At 46.5% G+C, this 16,501-nt stretch overlaps 1 protein-coding gene and 1 pseudogene across 1 annotated transcript; one reads left to right on the top strand and one right to left on the bottom strand.

Moving 5' to 3' along the window:
* LOC123079453 (zealexin A1 synthase-like) overlaps positions 1 to 16,501 on the bottom strand; it is a 54,809-nt pseudogene that overhangs the window by 11,497 nt on the left and 26,811 nt on the right.
* Positions 7 to 4,571, top strand: LOC123079454 (uncharacterized). Its single transcript, XM_044502227.1, has 2 exons — positions 7 to 4,001; positions 4,138 to 4,571. Exon 1 carries the CDS (start codon positions 714 to 716, stop codon positions 1,659 to 1,661), a length of 948 nt encoding a protein of 315 aa, XP_044358162.1. The 5' UTR covers positions 7 to 713; the 3' UTR covers positions 1,662 to 4,001; positions 4,138 to 4,571.

Raw genomic sequence — 16,501 nt, forward strand, 5'->3', positions numbered from 1 at the left:
CCGTGGCACGCTCGATCTGAATCTCGAGCCTGCTGCTGCTGATCCAGAAAAGCAGGGGGCGGAAGATCTGCCTTCACCAGCTGTCGTCCCGGAGGGTGACCGCATCATCCCCCAGGCGGAGTCTGCGCATCCGCAACGCGTACGACGGCGTGCGCATGGGTTCCATCGAGCGTGCGTCCAAGCGGAAGGCGGCGGCTTCTGCGTCCGAATCGAGTGGTGGTGCTCCCCGCCGTTCCAGCTCCTCCTCCTCGCGCCGCAAGAAGGCGAAAGCGGTGGCCGGTCTGCTGGAGCTGCCCCTTGTGGCAACTCCGGCACCGCTGACCAGGGGCAAGCTGAAGATGATTGCAGATTAATGTGGCCTCAACGCTGCTACCATCCTCGACCAAGCTAGGGCCCGGGCTGCCTCCACGGATGCGGCGGCCTCCTCTACTTCCAGCGACCCCTCTGCTTCCTCTGTGCATGTCCTCGACAACCCAAATGTAAAGTTCTCCGGCCAATGCTACTGTAAGCCTTTGGGCTAGTCGGTTCAGATTTGTTTCTGTCATGAGTCTGCTGCTGTTAGTTCGCATTGTTTTTCGTCAGTCTGCTAGTTGCTGTCAGTTAGCCTGTTGCCTTAGGCTGTTCTTTGTCTGTCATTGTGTACTGGAGTCTCTCATGCCCTGCATCAGTTTGTGTCGTGTTAGTCGTCGGTTGTATCAGCATCGATCAATGTTATGCCTCCTCTTCTGCATCTACTCAAGCATGCATTTGTGTTTCTATTTCTCTCTTACGGGTGGTGTGCTCTTCTTTACACTATGAAGATCCTAAACTGGAATGTACGCGGCCTTGGCGATGATGACAAGTGCTCACTGGTTCGTGATGTTATAACCTCTTGCTGCCCCAGTGTTGTATGCTTGCAGGAAACAAAGCTGCCCTCCCTCTTCCTCTTTAAGCTGCGGTCCTTTCTACCCGCATCATACAAGGATCATGTTGCCATGCCTTCGGATGGAACTGCTGGGGGAATCCTGGTTGCCTGGGATTCTAGTTATGTTCTTGGTCAGCTTGTGGCCGCACACCGGTATCATGTCACCGTCAGAATGTCATCAACAACCTCTGCCAACTCCTTTCTGCTTACCGTTGTTTATGCTCCATGCTCGGGCAATGATCGGGCTGTGTTTTATGAAGCAGTGTCTAGTGTTGCAACAGGGGCAGGTTTACCTTGGATTGTGCTGGGCGACTTCAATATGTATCGTTTTGCTCATGAAAAATCCCGTGGTCAAATTAACTGGAACCTTATGGAGTTGTTCAATGGTTGGGCCAGGGAGCACGGGCTGGATGATATACAGATCGACAATAGGATGTTCACTTGGTCCAACAAAATATCCTCCCCCACTCTTGTCCGGCTGGACCGCATTCTTGTGAATGCCGCCTGGAATTTAAGTTTTCTACATACCTCTGCTTCTTGTGTGCCTGCTACAACTTCCGATCACACACCCATCTTAGTTCAACTCCAGGCAGAGATGACCAGAAGCAGGCTGTTCAGGGTACAGAACCACTGGCTTCAGATGGAGGAGTCTAGGAACATTATCCAGGACTGTTGGTCACGAGGCACCAGATATATTTCTTCTTCTGCATCGCTCATCAATTTTAAGATGCGACGGGTCTGGGCTGCCTTACGCTAGTGGAGCAGATGCCAGTCCAGCCTTAAGGTACTCATTGCAAATAATAAACATGTGGTCAGTTACTTGAACGCTGCTTTCTATACTCGAAGTAGTCCTCCATGAATCAGCATATGCCATGGCGGAACAACTGATCTTGTGGCAGACTGCTTTGTGGCGTTGACGGGCCAAGTTGCGCTGGTGTGTATCCGGTGATGAAAATAGTCTTTTCTTCCATGCAGCAGCCAATTGTCAGGCAAGAAGAAACAAAGTGAAGGTTCTTTTGCACGATGGTGTGCACCACTATCAGAATGACCAGAAGCTCAGCTTGGCTACTACATACTTCACTGATATCTTGGGTCAGCCTGCTCTCTCCATGCCAACGGTTCAGCTCAATGAGCTGTACAGCTCGGCCGACCTCTCCGAGCTGGCCGGTGCTTTCTCCTGGGCTGAGATTGTCCACGCTATCGATAGTGCACCAAACAACATAAGCCCGGGTCCAGATGGGTTCACTAATGAGTTTTACAAGGCCTTTAAGAATTTGATAAAGGATGACCTGCTCATGTTTTTCGAAGATTTCCAGACCAACCGCGTCGCTCTGGACGGTGTCAATACTGCTTCCATCACGCTGCTGCCAAAAACAGACTGGAGATGCGAGATTTCCGGCCAATTTCTCTGGTACATAGCGCTCCTAAGTTGGTGTCCAAAGTCATGAAAAACATGTTGCAAAGGCGCATACCAGATTTGGTGCACTCCTTGCAGTCAGGGTTCCTGAGAGGTCGATCTATTGTGGAAAACTTTGCTTTAGCAGCTGAAATGATACAGGCAGCACATAAGAGGAAGTTGCCTGTCATTGCCCTCAAGCTGGATTTTCGCAAGGCTTTCGATTCTGTTAGCTGGGGCTGCCTTACACAGATCTTGAGCATCAGGGGCTTCCCTTCAAGGTGGATACAGTGGATTCATGCACTCCTTTCAACGGGACGCTCTAGGGTGCTGATGAATGGGGAGGTGGGTGCTCCCATCCAAGCAAAACGGGGTTTTCGGCAGGGAGACTCTGTATTGCCTTACCTCTTTATTCTGGTTGCTGATGTGCTACAAAGACTATGTTGCTTGCATTTCCAAAGCGGCAACCTCTTGCACCCTCTTGGGTCTGACGATCTTTTTCCGGTGCTACAATACGCGGACGACACGATGATTATCTTCTAGGGCAATGTACAACAGGCTACTGTGATCAAGCATATCCTAACGGCTTTCTCAGACTTCTCTGGGTTGTCAATTAACTTCCACAAAAGCAGCTAGTGTCGTTCTGTGTTGATGCGGAGGTGGCAGCAGAGATTGCTCAAACGCTTGGCTGCCCGATCTCCTCCTTCCCATGTACTTACTTGGGGATGCCCCTTTCTCTGCATAAGATCAAGCATGGTATGCTGCTTCCGGTTATTCACAGAGTTGATCGCCGTCTCTCTGGTTGGCTGGCCACCTTTCTTTCCTGGGGAGGGCATCTCACGCTCATTAACTCAGTGCTGGCAAGTATACCGAGTTATTTCATGACTTGCTTTCCGTGGCCCAAGGAACCACTTAGCAAGCTGGAGGGCCTCCTTCGAGCTTTCTTCTGGCAAGGCAAGAACAAGATCAAAGGTGGTCAGTGCCTCGTGGCTTGGGACAAGGTGGTTCTCCCCGTGCTAATGGAGGTCTGGGCATTAGAGATTTACACGCTCATAATGAGGTTATGCCTTGCAAGTTTGTGGCAAAAATTCTTCAATCCTCAGACATTCCTTGCTACCGCTGGTTTGCATCTCAGTACTGCAAGGCTATCCTACCTTTGGGCAGCAACCACAAGGATACGGCCATATGGAAGGGTTTTAAAGGCTGCATTTCTCTGGTCATGTCTTCCACTCGTTGCTCTGTTGGCCTTGGTTCCCATGTCTCCTTTTGGCATGAACAGTGATTGGAAGTTGGCAGGCTGAGACACCTCTTCCCGGTCTTATACTCCTTCGCTCGCAACCAGTATTGTTCGGTTCAGTCTCAGTTTTCGGTGGAAGGTTGGAATGTGCGTCTTCACCCCAATCTTCCCCAGCTAGCAACCCAAGAGCTGCTCGCCTTGGATCAACTGCTTGTGAATGTTACCGCTACCACTTCGCTCCTAGACACCCGCGCCCCTTCGCTGGCTGGCAGCAGGCTCAGCACAAGCTATTTCTACAAGCTACTCAGTTTCCGCGGCGTGCGTTGGGCTCCTGTTCCGTGGGTTTGGGACCCCATTATACCACTGAAGCATAGGGTGTTCTTGTGGCTTGTCTTCTGGGGGCGCTTGAATACAAAAGACAATATGGCTCGGAAGGGCTGGTCAGTAGCTGACTCAAACGCTAGGTGTGATCTCTGCCCCGCCCTTGAATCGGTTGATCACTTGTTGCTTCGATGCCGTCCGGTTAACGCCCTCTGGCATAGGCTTCTGTTGGGTCCTTTGGCCCTTCACTCTCCTGATATCCAGTCTTTTGTTTGTCAGGCGGTGGATCAGCTTGCTTTCAAGCATAAATGGAATGTTACTTTTGCGGCTTGTGTTGTCACCGTCTGGCAAGCTAGGAACGATCGACTTTCAACAACAAGTGCTGGACGGAGTCTTACATTAGGTTCCATGCAGCTGATTTGATACGTCTTTGGTCCAACAGAACTACAAAGCAGAGAGACAAGGATGACTTGCATTATTGGTCTAATATGATCAACGGCTAGACCAGACCTACATATGTCCTCCCCTCCCCTCCTTCCTTTTCCTTTCTTTCGTTCTCTGTTTCTCTCTCTTTTGTTCTAGGCTGCTTGTGTCCTTGCACCCTGGTGCATTTCACAAGCTATGTAACCGAACCTTTCCAGGCTCTGTGCCTATTTGGAAATATAAGCTAGGCCTTGAGTCACCACCTCATTTTCAAAAAAAAGGTCTTGTGCATTATCAAATGAATGACGAATTCTCTGAGTCGGGCAGCTTATGCATTTGGACATGGATCTGTCTAAGGCACATCTAGTTATTGCATATCACTATAAAAAAAATACACTTCCGTGATGATACGTGTTTGTTACAGTAGGTCGCGTTTTTTGTCATGCATGTACATCCATGACAAATTTATGACAGAATCAAGATAGTCATACCTGTGCTGTCGTAGAAGTGTTCCATGACATTACCAAAATTATCATCACGCAAGTGTCCACTTCCATGACGATAAATCGCGCGTCACAGAAGTGCTTTCGTCAAGGATGACCCACACATGGCATCCACCGTAACGGAACGCCGTTAAGCTATCAGGTCGGATTTTGGATCCGATAACCCGTTAACAGCCCTGACCAATGGGAAATTTCCACGTGTAAAATTCTGATTGGCCGAAGGGAACACCTGTCAGCTCGTCAGTGGGCCAGATGTCGCCCGTCCATTGGAGGAGACATGCCTATGATACGTTGACACGTGGTTGGGCCCAACAGAGGCCCATATAGGTTAAAAAGGCCGACCCAGTCAAAGGCCCGTATAACTTAATCAGGTACTAGTGGGCCAGCCCAATAACGGTCTGCTTAATAAAGGCCCATCTACGGCCCGAAGCCAGATCTGGCCCGTTAATTGTTCGCCCAATATTTGGGCACATTTACGGCCCGAAGCCAGATCTGGCCCATTAATTGTTCGCCCAATATTTGGGCCCATTTGCGGCCCGAAGCCAGATCTGGCCCGTTAATTGTTCGCCGAATATTTGGGCCCATTTGCGGCCCGAAGCCAGATCTGGCCCGTTAATTGTTCGCTGAATATTTGGGCCCAACTACAGCCCAGTGACTTTCGGCCTGTTAGAGGCCTGATGTAGACATGGGCCCATTTCAGCCCGGTGTGACTTTCGGCCTGGGAATGGCCCGTGCTGCCCATGGGCCATATATGGTCCGACGGGACATCGAGCCCACTAACGGCCCGTGCTAAAGGTGGCAACAGTTAAGCCCAACGTGACTTTGGGCCTGTTAAAGGCCTGTCGCGTAATTCGGCCCGTTGATGCCTGTGCTAAGCTTTCGGCCTCTTAAAGGCCCATGATATCAGTGGGCCAACTAAGGCCCGAGATATGTTTCGGCCTGGTAACAGCCCGTGAGCTAACTGGGCCCAAAACGGCCCGGTCTACATTTCGGCCTGCTGAAGGCCCGTCGACGACTAGTGAAAATTGAGGCCCAACATGCATTTTGGCCTGCTAAAGGCCCGTGGTTTCATCTCGGCCGTAACAGGCCAGTACAATATTCAGCTTGTTAATGGCCCAACGCTACCTGGGCCAAACTAAGCACTGGGTCGACAAAAGGCCCAACTAAAATATAGGCCGGTGTAAGTTTGGGCCTGGCGCAATGTGTGAAGGCCCCAATCATTCGGGCCCAAGAAAGACGCAGGCCGGCCCAATTGTGGCCCGCAAAAAACTTGGCCCGTTAGAGTCGAATGTTTCGGTCCGGTCGACTACATCTGATTTTTTTCAGATAGCGAATGATGGCAGTAACTAGTAGGAATTAAGAACAAACCTACTCTATACAATTAAGAAATTACGGCATAGTAACTAAGAATAAACCTACACTATACAATAAAGGATTTAAGGTATATTACATCCACTGGGCATCGAAGTTCTCCACCAGTGATCATAAAGCGCAACGAAGAAGCAGATTACAAAAACTGGGCACCATTGCAGCGTAACAAAATAATACTGAACCGAGACCACTTCCAAGACAGTTCAAGAAAGGTTAGCCTTGCGGGGGAACTACTGCGCAAGCTACTGAGCAAGGCTGTGAGACCGCCCTAGCATGTCGGTCATAGCTTCCAGGTGTAGCTGTTTAGCGATGAGGTTCTCATTGGTGTTCTCCGCAATCTTTCTTAGAGACAGGACTTCAAGTCGAAGTTGAGTTGCATAATGCCTTTCTACTAGAACTTGGGACTCAAGAAGTCGAACTGATTCACACAACGAATTCTGTGAGCTTGTCTGACTGTTAATCTCAAGTAACTTGAGCTTGTCTGACTGTTAGTCTCAAGTAACTTGAACACTGCATCAAGACAAGACTTTGGGGTTGTCTCGCTATCTTGAGGATGTTTTGCCTTCTTTGCTGCAATATATGTTGGGTTTGTCTCACAGCCTTCAGCAGACTTGTGCATGCCATCAGGCATATCACCCTGAAACAAAGCAGAGAGATGACAGGTTTTGCACGTGTATAAACAAAGATGATAACTGTTCTGTCAATTCTATCCAATTTCAAATTAGAAAATAAAGAGTAAGTTCAAAATATCAATAGCATAATTTGGCATTTTTCATAATGCGGGGAGCTTCACCACACTACTGGATTACCATGTCAACATAACAAGCATAGATGAAGGGCAAAGAAAATCATTGTATCTATTTTGGATAATGTGCATGGCATGTTGTTCATATCATAAGCCACATCAGTAAGATAAAACAGGAGATGACAAGGTGCAAACGTGGGCTGCTTCACCACACACTGGATTATAGATCCACAAAAACAAGCATACATATAGGGAGTATTAAGTAATGTGCATGGTATGAATAAGGAATTTGGTTTTACAAGTAAAACATAGAACTTACGGTTCTTATGAACATGCATTTTGGTAGAAACAGCAAACTAAACAGCAGTAAACGATAGGGAGTATGAGCAAATTAAACAGCAGTTGAGGATAAAGGCTTTAGAAGGACTGACTTACATTAATAGTTAACACCGACTTTATAATGCCCTTCTCCATGTCAAGGGAAGGATAACTCATGAATTTCAGCACAGAATCTTCTTCATAAGCATTGCATGTACTCTACATTTTGTAGAGAGTAATTATAGATATGATAATACTGGAAGGGATAGAGGATAATGAAGATAAGATGCAGATTGATGCTACATAATCAACTACCAATCCCTGGAAGTACAAGCGTTACAGGACAAAATGTACTGATAAGAGCAATGGGCTACACTTCTGCACTGGCATTGTCTGTGTATTCTACTTGTTGGTAAGATTAAATATAGATCTGATCTTTTTTAGTAAATGGTGGGCGAGGGAGATAAGATGCAGAATGCTACAAAATGAACCAATCCCTCTTCCCATAATACAAGAGTGTTTTGAACACTGGTATACTGTACAAAATGTTCTTATATTATGGGACGGAGGGAGTAGCTGTTAATGTAAGTACAGTGATAGACCACGTTCAGTCCTTACAAGAGGACTGCAGAGCTAAACCTCTTCAAAAGCATTGGGTTGATTCTAAATTTATGTAAGAGTCCATACTGATCTTATAATGTCCACCAAATGGACGATTATGAGGCTAGCATGTGCAGTGATGCTACATAATCAAACAACTATGAAAGTAAGTATGGTCATACAGGGAAAGAGGTACTCACAAGAGCAATGAAGTGTGCAGTATAGTTGCGAGATTCTGTGGTCCCTTGAGAACGAATGTTCTTCTGCTAACAGTTTTCGTACAAGTGAGACATTAAGGAAAATGCAGAAATGTAGTTCAAATTGTGATGTGATATCATAGACAGTACCTTACGCTGCAGCCGAGACCAATGTGTAACAAGATTATTCCAGTCACTGTCGGATAAATGTAGCACCGGAGACTTTACAGAAATTTCGTTCAGAGGCTTGCCATCGAAGTGCGCTTGCCTCAGGTAGGAATGATACTTCATCAACGAGTGCTTGAAAAGCGCAACCAACCCTTGCTCGTCATCACAATCCAGTTTGCTCCTCGCCTATTTAAAAGAATGAAATCTTGTGTCTTCTGTCAGCAGAAACATATGCAGTAATGACCATGAATAACATTAGTACATTACTTACGCGTAAGTTGCGGAGGAAGACTGGAAATTGTTCTGTGTCTGCGGTATAATCTTTCCATGAAGGAAAGATGCGCACAAAGTTCCTGACAACAACATAAGCTTCGTCTTCTAAACTAGGAAGAAATGGAACAGGGGTCCTATTTGCTGCAATTGGGGCTCTCTCTGGTTTGAAAAGGGATTTGGCAACTGGATTTGGTGTACTCTTTGCTGGAATGGGGGTTTTGCGTCGTACAGCTGGTGCTATGTCAACTGGCATAATCATACTGTTTGCTGCAGTTGGGGTCTGCTGAGTTGGGGCATCAGAAATGACCAGTGTAGTAGGGCTAGAGTCTGCTAGAGTTGGGGTATTTTGTGGGTCAGGTGATATTGCAACTACACCTAATGGGCTATTTGATTTATCAGGAGCCACTACCTTTTCCAAATACTTTGCTTGTGCTCCTCCACGATCAGCAATCGCCCTCTTCCTTTTGAACGTCTGATACACAAGAACAACATTTGAATGGATAAATATGGTATGATGACAGATGGAATATGTACTGAAAATGGATAGGCAGGGCGTATTCACATACGCGATGTGTAAACTAAGCTAATGGCAGTTCAACAAAGTAGAAGCAATGCAAAGCATCAGTTGCAAGATATGTGCGAGCAATGTAACCTTGGAAAGTTAGAGCAAGTACCTTGATGGGTGAATAAGATAGGGCACCTTCCTCTGACTCCTCCACTAGGGAGCTACATTGACTTAGGTCTCCCTCTAGCTTAGAATCACTGTTAAGATCATATTCTGAGCATGAATCTGTAGGTGGAGAGCGTTTGCATTGCATTGCATCCAGACTTGATTTCAGTCCCTTAATGCCAAGTTTGACAGCCATGGCATTGTTCTGCTTTATTATTTTCATGCGCGCAAGCTCATAATCATTATGATGCTGTTCAGAATATGAGATTCATGAAAACATAAAAAGTAGTCAGATTATCTATGGAATGCATTGCGGATTCAACTCGGAGAGTGTCTCCCTATAAACCCCTGCATATGCAAAGTTCACCTCCCCAACCGTGCTGACCAGACCACACACAGAAATACAAACCCCTTATGTCTCTATAACAGGCAGGCACACATTCCAAAACTAAAGTAGGAACATTAGAATCATATGAAATTCGTATTTGAACAAATAAACTAAGCAATTATGAGTGGCGTAATGTTTAGCTTCAAGGGTGGAGTGTTGGTAGTGCGACACAAAGCAAGTAGGCAGATTGTATTCCATGTAAAAGATCAAAACCCATGTAAAAGTTGGAAATGACACTTTCTTTCTATACAATGCAGTGTTCGTTACCCACACATGATGGAAGAGATCACATAGAGAAATACTATTCACTCATGTCTACGGTTCCAGTATTTAGAAACAGGGTGGTCCACCCTAAAAGAAAATTGACAACAAATATGACAAGGCAAGCATAGATGTAGTGAATCAATCATTTACTTGTGAGCTTACTAGGACAAGTATGTAGAATTGTAACTGCAGTAAGAGACCGTCCAAAATCTGAATGAAGAAGTTTGTCTAGCACTTATTGTTTGCAACTAATCGACGTGAATAATTGGATATTATATCGAATAAGTAAGAAAGACAAGTAAAATTGTCAACAAACCTGGCTTGCAGTAGTAATCTGGGTTAATGTCACTACGACCAACAATCCAAAATGACTAGTTTTTGTTCCGAGGGCCGGAATTTTGAAAACCCTGTGAACTTTAGAGGTACTAATGATTACCGAAATACATCTGAACCATTAAGTGTAGGTAGCACCGAGCACACAACAAACCCTAATGACAGTCCTGCCTAATGAATAATGAACCAATTAGAAAATGGGTGATGAGGAGTGGCTGCTGAGTGTTGAGGACGTATCTCGGGATAAATTGGGTTGGCTTGGTGCGTGCTGCACGCCTGAGCCCTGAACGGACTGGGAAGGTAGGCACGGCGGCGCGCCCGGGCAGCGGTGACGCTGTTGGGCGAGCGGCTCCAGGCCTCCTGTTAGTCCGGCGTCTCCTCCTAGAGTCATGCCGTCCGGGGACGGCAAGTCGTCGGCGAGGCAGGCGGCTCGGGGCGAGTAGAGATCGGAAGCGCGCAGCAGAACAGAGGGGAATCGGGGCCTGGGACAACCCAAATTCCCAGGGTGGGCCGGCCCACCGTGGGCACCCTGTAGAGATACACACCCGAGCGGCGAACATGCATTTTCGAAACTAATTTAGGAACATTTAGCTGACCAATTAAACAACTCTGCTTTAATAATATCAGATTCGTATTTGAACAACTAAGCTTGTTTAGCTTGATGGGTGGAGCAGTGTTATTATGACACGAAGCACGTATTCTGATCGTATAGTGATCATAAAAGGGGGAAACACTAAGCATATTTTTTTAGCAAAAGAGGGTTTCCCCTCCGATTTCTATTAAAGAAACCACCACGGAACCAACATGATTAATTAAACCCTAAGCATGATCAATTAAACCGTATTATGGCTGTGCCATGGCAGATTTGAAGCTGCAAACCGGAGAAATGATATTTAGCATCCATTGTTTGCTTTGAACTAAGAACTAAATTCTAAGAGCTGAAAAGAAAGTAGAGTAACCAAGTTAAGATCTATTTTCTGGTTGAGATCAAAAAGTTGAGGAGATATGAAGTACCACCTCTCTTGCGGCGCCGTGTAGGCATCGAGGGTGCGATGGCTGTCGGTGGCATTGAAGCAGATCTGCGACGGTAGACGGGTGCATCGGGGGATAAGTCCCGTTGCGGTGGAAGAGAAGGTCGTGTGAGCGGCCCCGGCAAAGAGGACGACGGCGCCGATGAAGCGAGAGGAGGCGATGCAAGGCTATTGGTCTGTCACTGTGGATGAGAAACGTCCATCTCTAGCAGCGGACGACGCGGTCTTGGTAGGCGCTCCGGCATGGTGGAGGACGGTGGCGATGGATGTGGTGGAGGACAGCGGCGATGGATGGGGTGGCGGACGGAGGCTGGTGTGGGGATGGGGTGTTCTAGCGCGGACGGTGTATGAATGGGAAAATGGAGGGAGAGGTACGGGGAACCATGTTTTTGGGACGCGCCTGTCTGAAATATGGGACAGTTACGAACTTAGCCCCCGTTTAAAATTTGGACGTCTCGTCGGTTGGGGATAGGACGGTAATCTCGCATCTCGCCAATATTTGCCCAGAGCGATTTCGGGCGAGGAGAGGGTGGTTGGCGCCCATGGTTGGCGCCCACAGTGTATGAACGGGGCTGACAGGTAGGGCGGTTGTGTCACGTCTGACTGAAGTTACAAACCTGCCCCTATTGAAAATATTTGCCTACATCGATTTCGGCCGAGTCGAGTTTGTTTTGCCGCCCACCGTGTATGAATGGGGAATGGAGGGAGAAACAGAGGTCTTTCGGACGAGCTTGAATCAAATGAGTTTTGCCGCCCATGTTTGACGCCCACCGTGTCGGAATGGGCTCAGAGGCGGTCGTGTCACGTCTAATTGAAGTTACTAACCTACCCCTATTTAGAGAAGTGGAAATCGGGCCGATGGATTGTCCGTGTAATGGGTAGACAGTAATTTCCATCTCCCAAACACTTGGCTTTGGGCAGCCGACGTGGGAGTGGACATTTTGCTGCTTCTTTCGAATTTTGGGACAATAAGCATCCACGTTTACCCTGGCAACTAAATTCGAATCCATTTTGTATTCCTATATGAATCTTAATAAATCATTCTATGTGTTTTTATATATCTTCAAAAGGACGACAATGATGTATTCCACTGTCATATATGAATATGGTTTACAAATGCCGATACTCAAATTCAGAAACTAGAATCCAGTTTAAGGTGAATTCGAATATTTAGAACACTTCATGTCCAACTCAAATGTCACACGCAGCATAATGTGTACTCCCATTTAGATATGTACACAAGTGATGTATCAAGATTCAAATGCCGAGTCAATCAACCAAGAATGTACAGAACTAACAGGCATATAAACACTTATAGAGTATATGGATCAATAATATCAACTAACATACATAAGCCAGGCCGCTGTACTTTTTTTTGGCTACAACAGCATCCTTTTTTAGCCAGCATCTTGGCCCTTTTCGATGCGTGCCACTTATGGTCCATCTATACTACTACTATTGCTGAATGCACATTCAGCCCGATTGGCATATTTGTAGGTCTGGCACAACAATCCAAATGAAATATCTCCGAGTCTTATCAATTAATACAGACTTGTGCTCAAATAAAATTACAAACCAAAAAACAAAAAAAAACAATTATTACATGATCTCTAAAACAAATGGTTTGATTGATTACATGAACAGACAACACAAAGGTTATTCAACTATGGAAAGAACATTTCACCTATGATTTACCAAGTAGGAATTTAATTTCCTTTTTTCCTTCAGGACCTTAACAATCTGGTCAGTCTCGGCTTGCTTCGTTTTGAAATCCACCAAATATTTAATGGTTGTCTTGAGTACTGCTTGTGATTGTGCTGTTTGCTTCCTCAACATGTCAACTTCATCTTTAAGTGCAGAAGCAGAATCTCTTTCTACCACTAGTTTAGCCTCTAGAGCATCAGCAGTTGGCAATTCATAATGCACGATTGGGCCGGTGCCACTGCTGTGGGATGATGCAACGTCCATGGGGACCTCACTCTTTGATCTTGGGCTAACCTGTTTTGCCATTAAAGTTCCGATTGGATTCAGAAAAGTTGAAGTTAGCAAAACATCTCAACTGGGAGTTATAACAGCAAACTAGTTAAACAAACAAGGAATTAAAGAGTTTCAATTGGATGCTGAAAAGTAGTTATTAACATCATTGTAATCCGCTGTTGCAGCAGCAAAGCAGTTAAACAAACAAGTAGATATTTAAGTTAAGGCAAACAGGTAATTCTTCACAGTAAGTATCAAACACATAGATAGGCGCAGTCTACAATATGATTAACAGGCTGTGCCATTATGTAATCAGTAGCAAACTAAATTAAGCCAAGCAACGTAATTGAACAATTTTGCAATAAGTGGCTAACTAAAATTCCGAGAAGCAGGTAACTGAACTTACGCTAGTTCTTTGTACAGGCACACTGCAACTTCTTTTTCGCTTACAAGGTTGTACGAAGGAGTCCATGGCATCAATTGCTTGGATACACAGTCCCAATACTTCTTTCTTCCCACACTGCATGGGTAAGTCGAATGGTTAATCTGGTAAGATGGTGCGTCCTTGATATGTTATATGAGGACGTGTAGTCAGACTAGTTGTAGCCAAACACATCACACTGGCTTTTACTGTATATTTTATGCGATTACTTTTGGCATATCGAGATCTATGCAATCTACAATAGGATGAAAAGACTGGCATCCTTCACATTATTGGTGAACTCAGTTCATAGAAACAAGCAATTCAACCATTCTGTGGGTAAATCAAAAGCGCCACTGGAATATTTTTCACTATCCAATCATACACGCAAAAAGGGGCGACGCCATCATAGGGGCTGGTATGGGCGGCCGCCTCAGGTGGCTGGAAAGTGTGCACCTAGTTTGAGTCGTCCAGGTTGGCCCACGCTAGTTTTGTTCGTCCCAACGCACGAGCAGGCAATGTAAAAAATGAAGAAAAATGTTTCAATTTGGATGGGCCAATAACATAAGTGCAAGGCAGGCCCTATAGCAGGCTCGCGGCCCAAACGAGCGCCTCCCATATCGATTGACAGCAGGAAAAATCCCAATTCATTCGCTCCAGCCTCCAGTCTGGTTCGCTCCTAACCTAGCCGCCGCTGGACAGACCGACACATCACTTCCTCGCGCCCTCGTTGGAGGGCGATCGTCGGGCTTCAAGCGAACGGAAGGACAAGAAGATGAAGATCCAACCCTGGGTGTAGCCTGCGTGGGAGGCAGCGGCGGCAGCACGGGCATGGCATCGAGCTTGCGCAAACGGACAGTCGCAGCTTGCAAGAGTAGCATGCGCAACGAGCAGGTACATCACATCCCTGATTATATCTAATTCAACTCTTCAATTTCTGGCCAATAGTTAAACCTGACGATGTTGTAAAACTTCTTGTATGTAGGGAATCTATGAGAAAATGAAACCAATTTCTACTTATTTTATAACTCCCCCAATCAATACTGAACTGACTGAATCTGATGTATCTAATCAAGTTTCTGGTGCAAACATACAAGCTCATGTTGTTCTTGAGCCTGAAGTGTCTAATGAACAGACTGCTAATGAAGGATTGGATGCAAACATTTTACATGCTCCTGGTGATGAATATATAGTGTCTAATGAGGGATCTAATGCAAGCATTTTGCAAGCTCATTGAAGGATTTAGTGTCTAATGATGATCTACTATGTTGAGAGAGACAGAGATTTGCAGGCATTGATGACAAGCAAATTATAGTGCATTTTCATAGCTTGAGGAAACGTCGAGGCCATCTACCAGAAAGTCCCCGTATCATGACAACATAGCATAAATACTTTTCTAATCTGTTGTTTGAAACTATTGGCATACTTGTGCAGGATAGATATATTGATATGCAGTTTGCGCACTGGTTATACGTGCAATTACACTTCGATATTTTCAGCCAGAGAACGAATAATGCAAGCAGGTACAGACCATGTTTGTAGTCCTTGTACACCATGTTGCATTTTGTGTTTTTTGGTGCTTGCATCATTTAGTGTTTATAATCTGAACTACTTTGGATCATTAGCTGGTTTCCAAAGTGCATGTAGCTTCACATTTCTCAAGTTATGTTGATTTCCGGAGTGCAAGTGCCTTCGTATTTTTTAAGTTAAATGTTCGCCCCAGGTAACTTGAATTCGTGGATCAGCCACTGCACACAAATCATACACGAATGCCAGTATGAATTAAATGAAATGCAGGGACTTACGCTAGCTCGTTGTACAGGCTCACTGCAGCTCTGCTTGCGCTTGGGATGTTCCATGTACAAGTCCATGTTACCACTTGCTTGGATGTGCAGGCCTTGTGCTCCTTGCATCCCCCTCTGCATTTTTGACACGGCGAATGGTTGATCAAATAAGAGGAATCGACCTTTGTACCGGAGGACGGATACTTACAAGGTTATACGGGTGTGCAGGATGTGTACCAGATCCCGTAGCGCCGTCATGCTTCGCTAAAAAATGGATTTCCTTGTTTCATATGATATCTCCAGAAGAAATAAGAGTTAAAGTCAAAGTTGCATAGGCGTGTAAGCTAAGAGAGCAGTGAAAGGATATCCAAACATCGTCGGAACAGTGCACAAGGGAGTGATGTGTGGATACCTAGTTCGGGCCGGCATTTGGGCATGCTCGCCTAGCTAGAGTGTGGGTCACTTCAGAGCCGTTGAGGGTGATGCGCTGGCGTTGGCTGGCCGCGCACGGATGCAGATCTTGAGTGGCAGCGGAGCGCTATGACGTGGTGGACGAGACCGTTGGTGAAGCCCCAACGGCCTCGGGGGCGGAGGTGCGAGGATATGCTCGGTGAAGTAGCCCCGGTGAGCTGGGAGATGGCGTCGGTGAAGCGCACCTGATGCGGTGGAATTCGGTGTCTGTGAGGCACGTTGGTTGTGGCGGCCGACGTTGTCGGTGGACCACCCGGTGCGGTGGACGAGGGCGTAGATGAGGTAGCTCCCGTGTGGTGGTGAAGCGCGACCGTCGTCTTCGTCGTCGTCGTCCGGCACAGAGGTGGGGAACGGTGGGGAAAGAGACGAGACGAGGGGCGATTCGAGGGTTGGCGGCAAATTAGGGATGTGAGCAATCTGGGCGCGGAAGGGGACGGTGGAGAAGAGAGATTTTGCAGGCTGGAATTGGGGCCGCCAGATATTTCAATCCGAAACGTGGAAGCGCGAACTTATATTGTCGTCGTCCTTTTTTTGGGGGGGGGGGGGGGGGTGGCTGGGTGCTACGCGTCCGTCCGACACACGCGAACACCCCGACAGGACTATGCTTCGGTGCCTTAAGGCACCTGCCTTTGTGTCCATGACATGTGGTCCCAACAGATGGCTGACCCACATGTGAGTGACCCAAAGGCAGTTGCCTTTAAGGCAC

This window comes from Triticum aestivum, chromosome 3D (assembly GCF_018294505.1).
Source record: "Triticum aestivum cultivar Chinese Spring chromosome 3D, IWGSC CS RefSeq v2.1, whole genome shotgun sequence".
Taxonomy (NCBI): Eukaryota; Viridiplantae; Streptophyta; class Magnoliopsida; order Poales; family Poaceae; genus Triticum; species Triticum aestivum.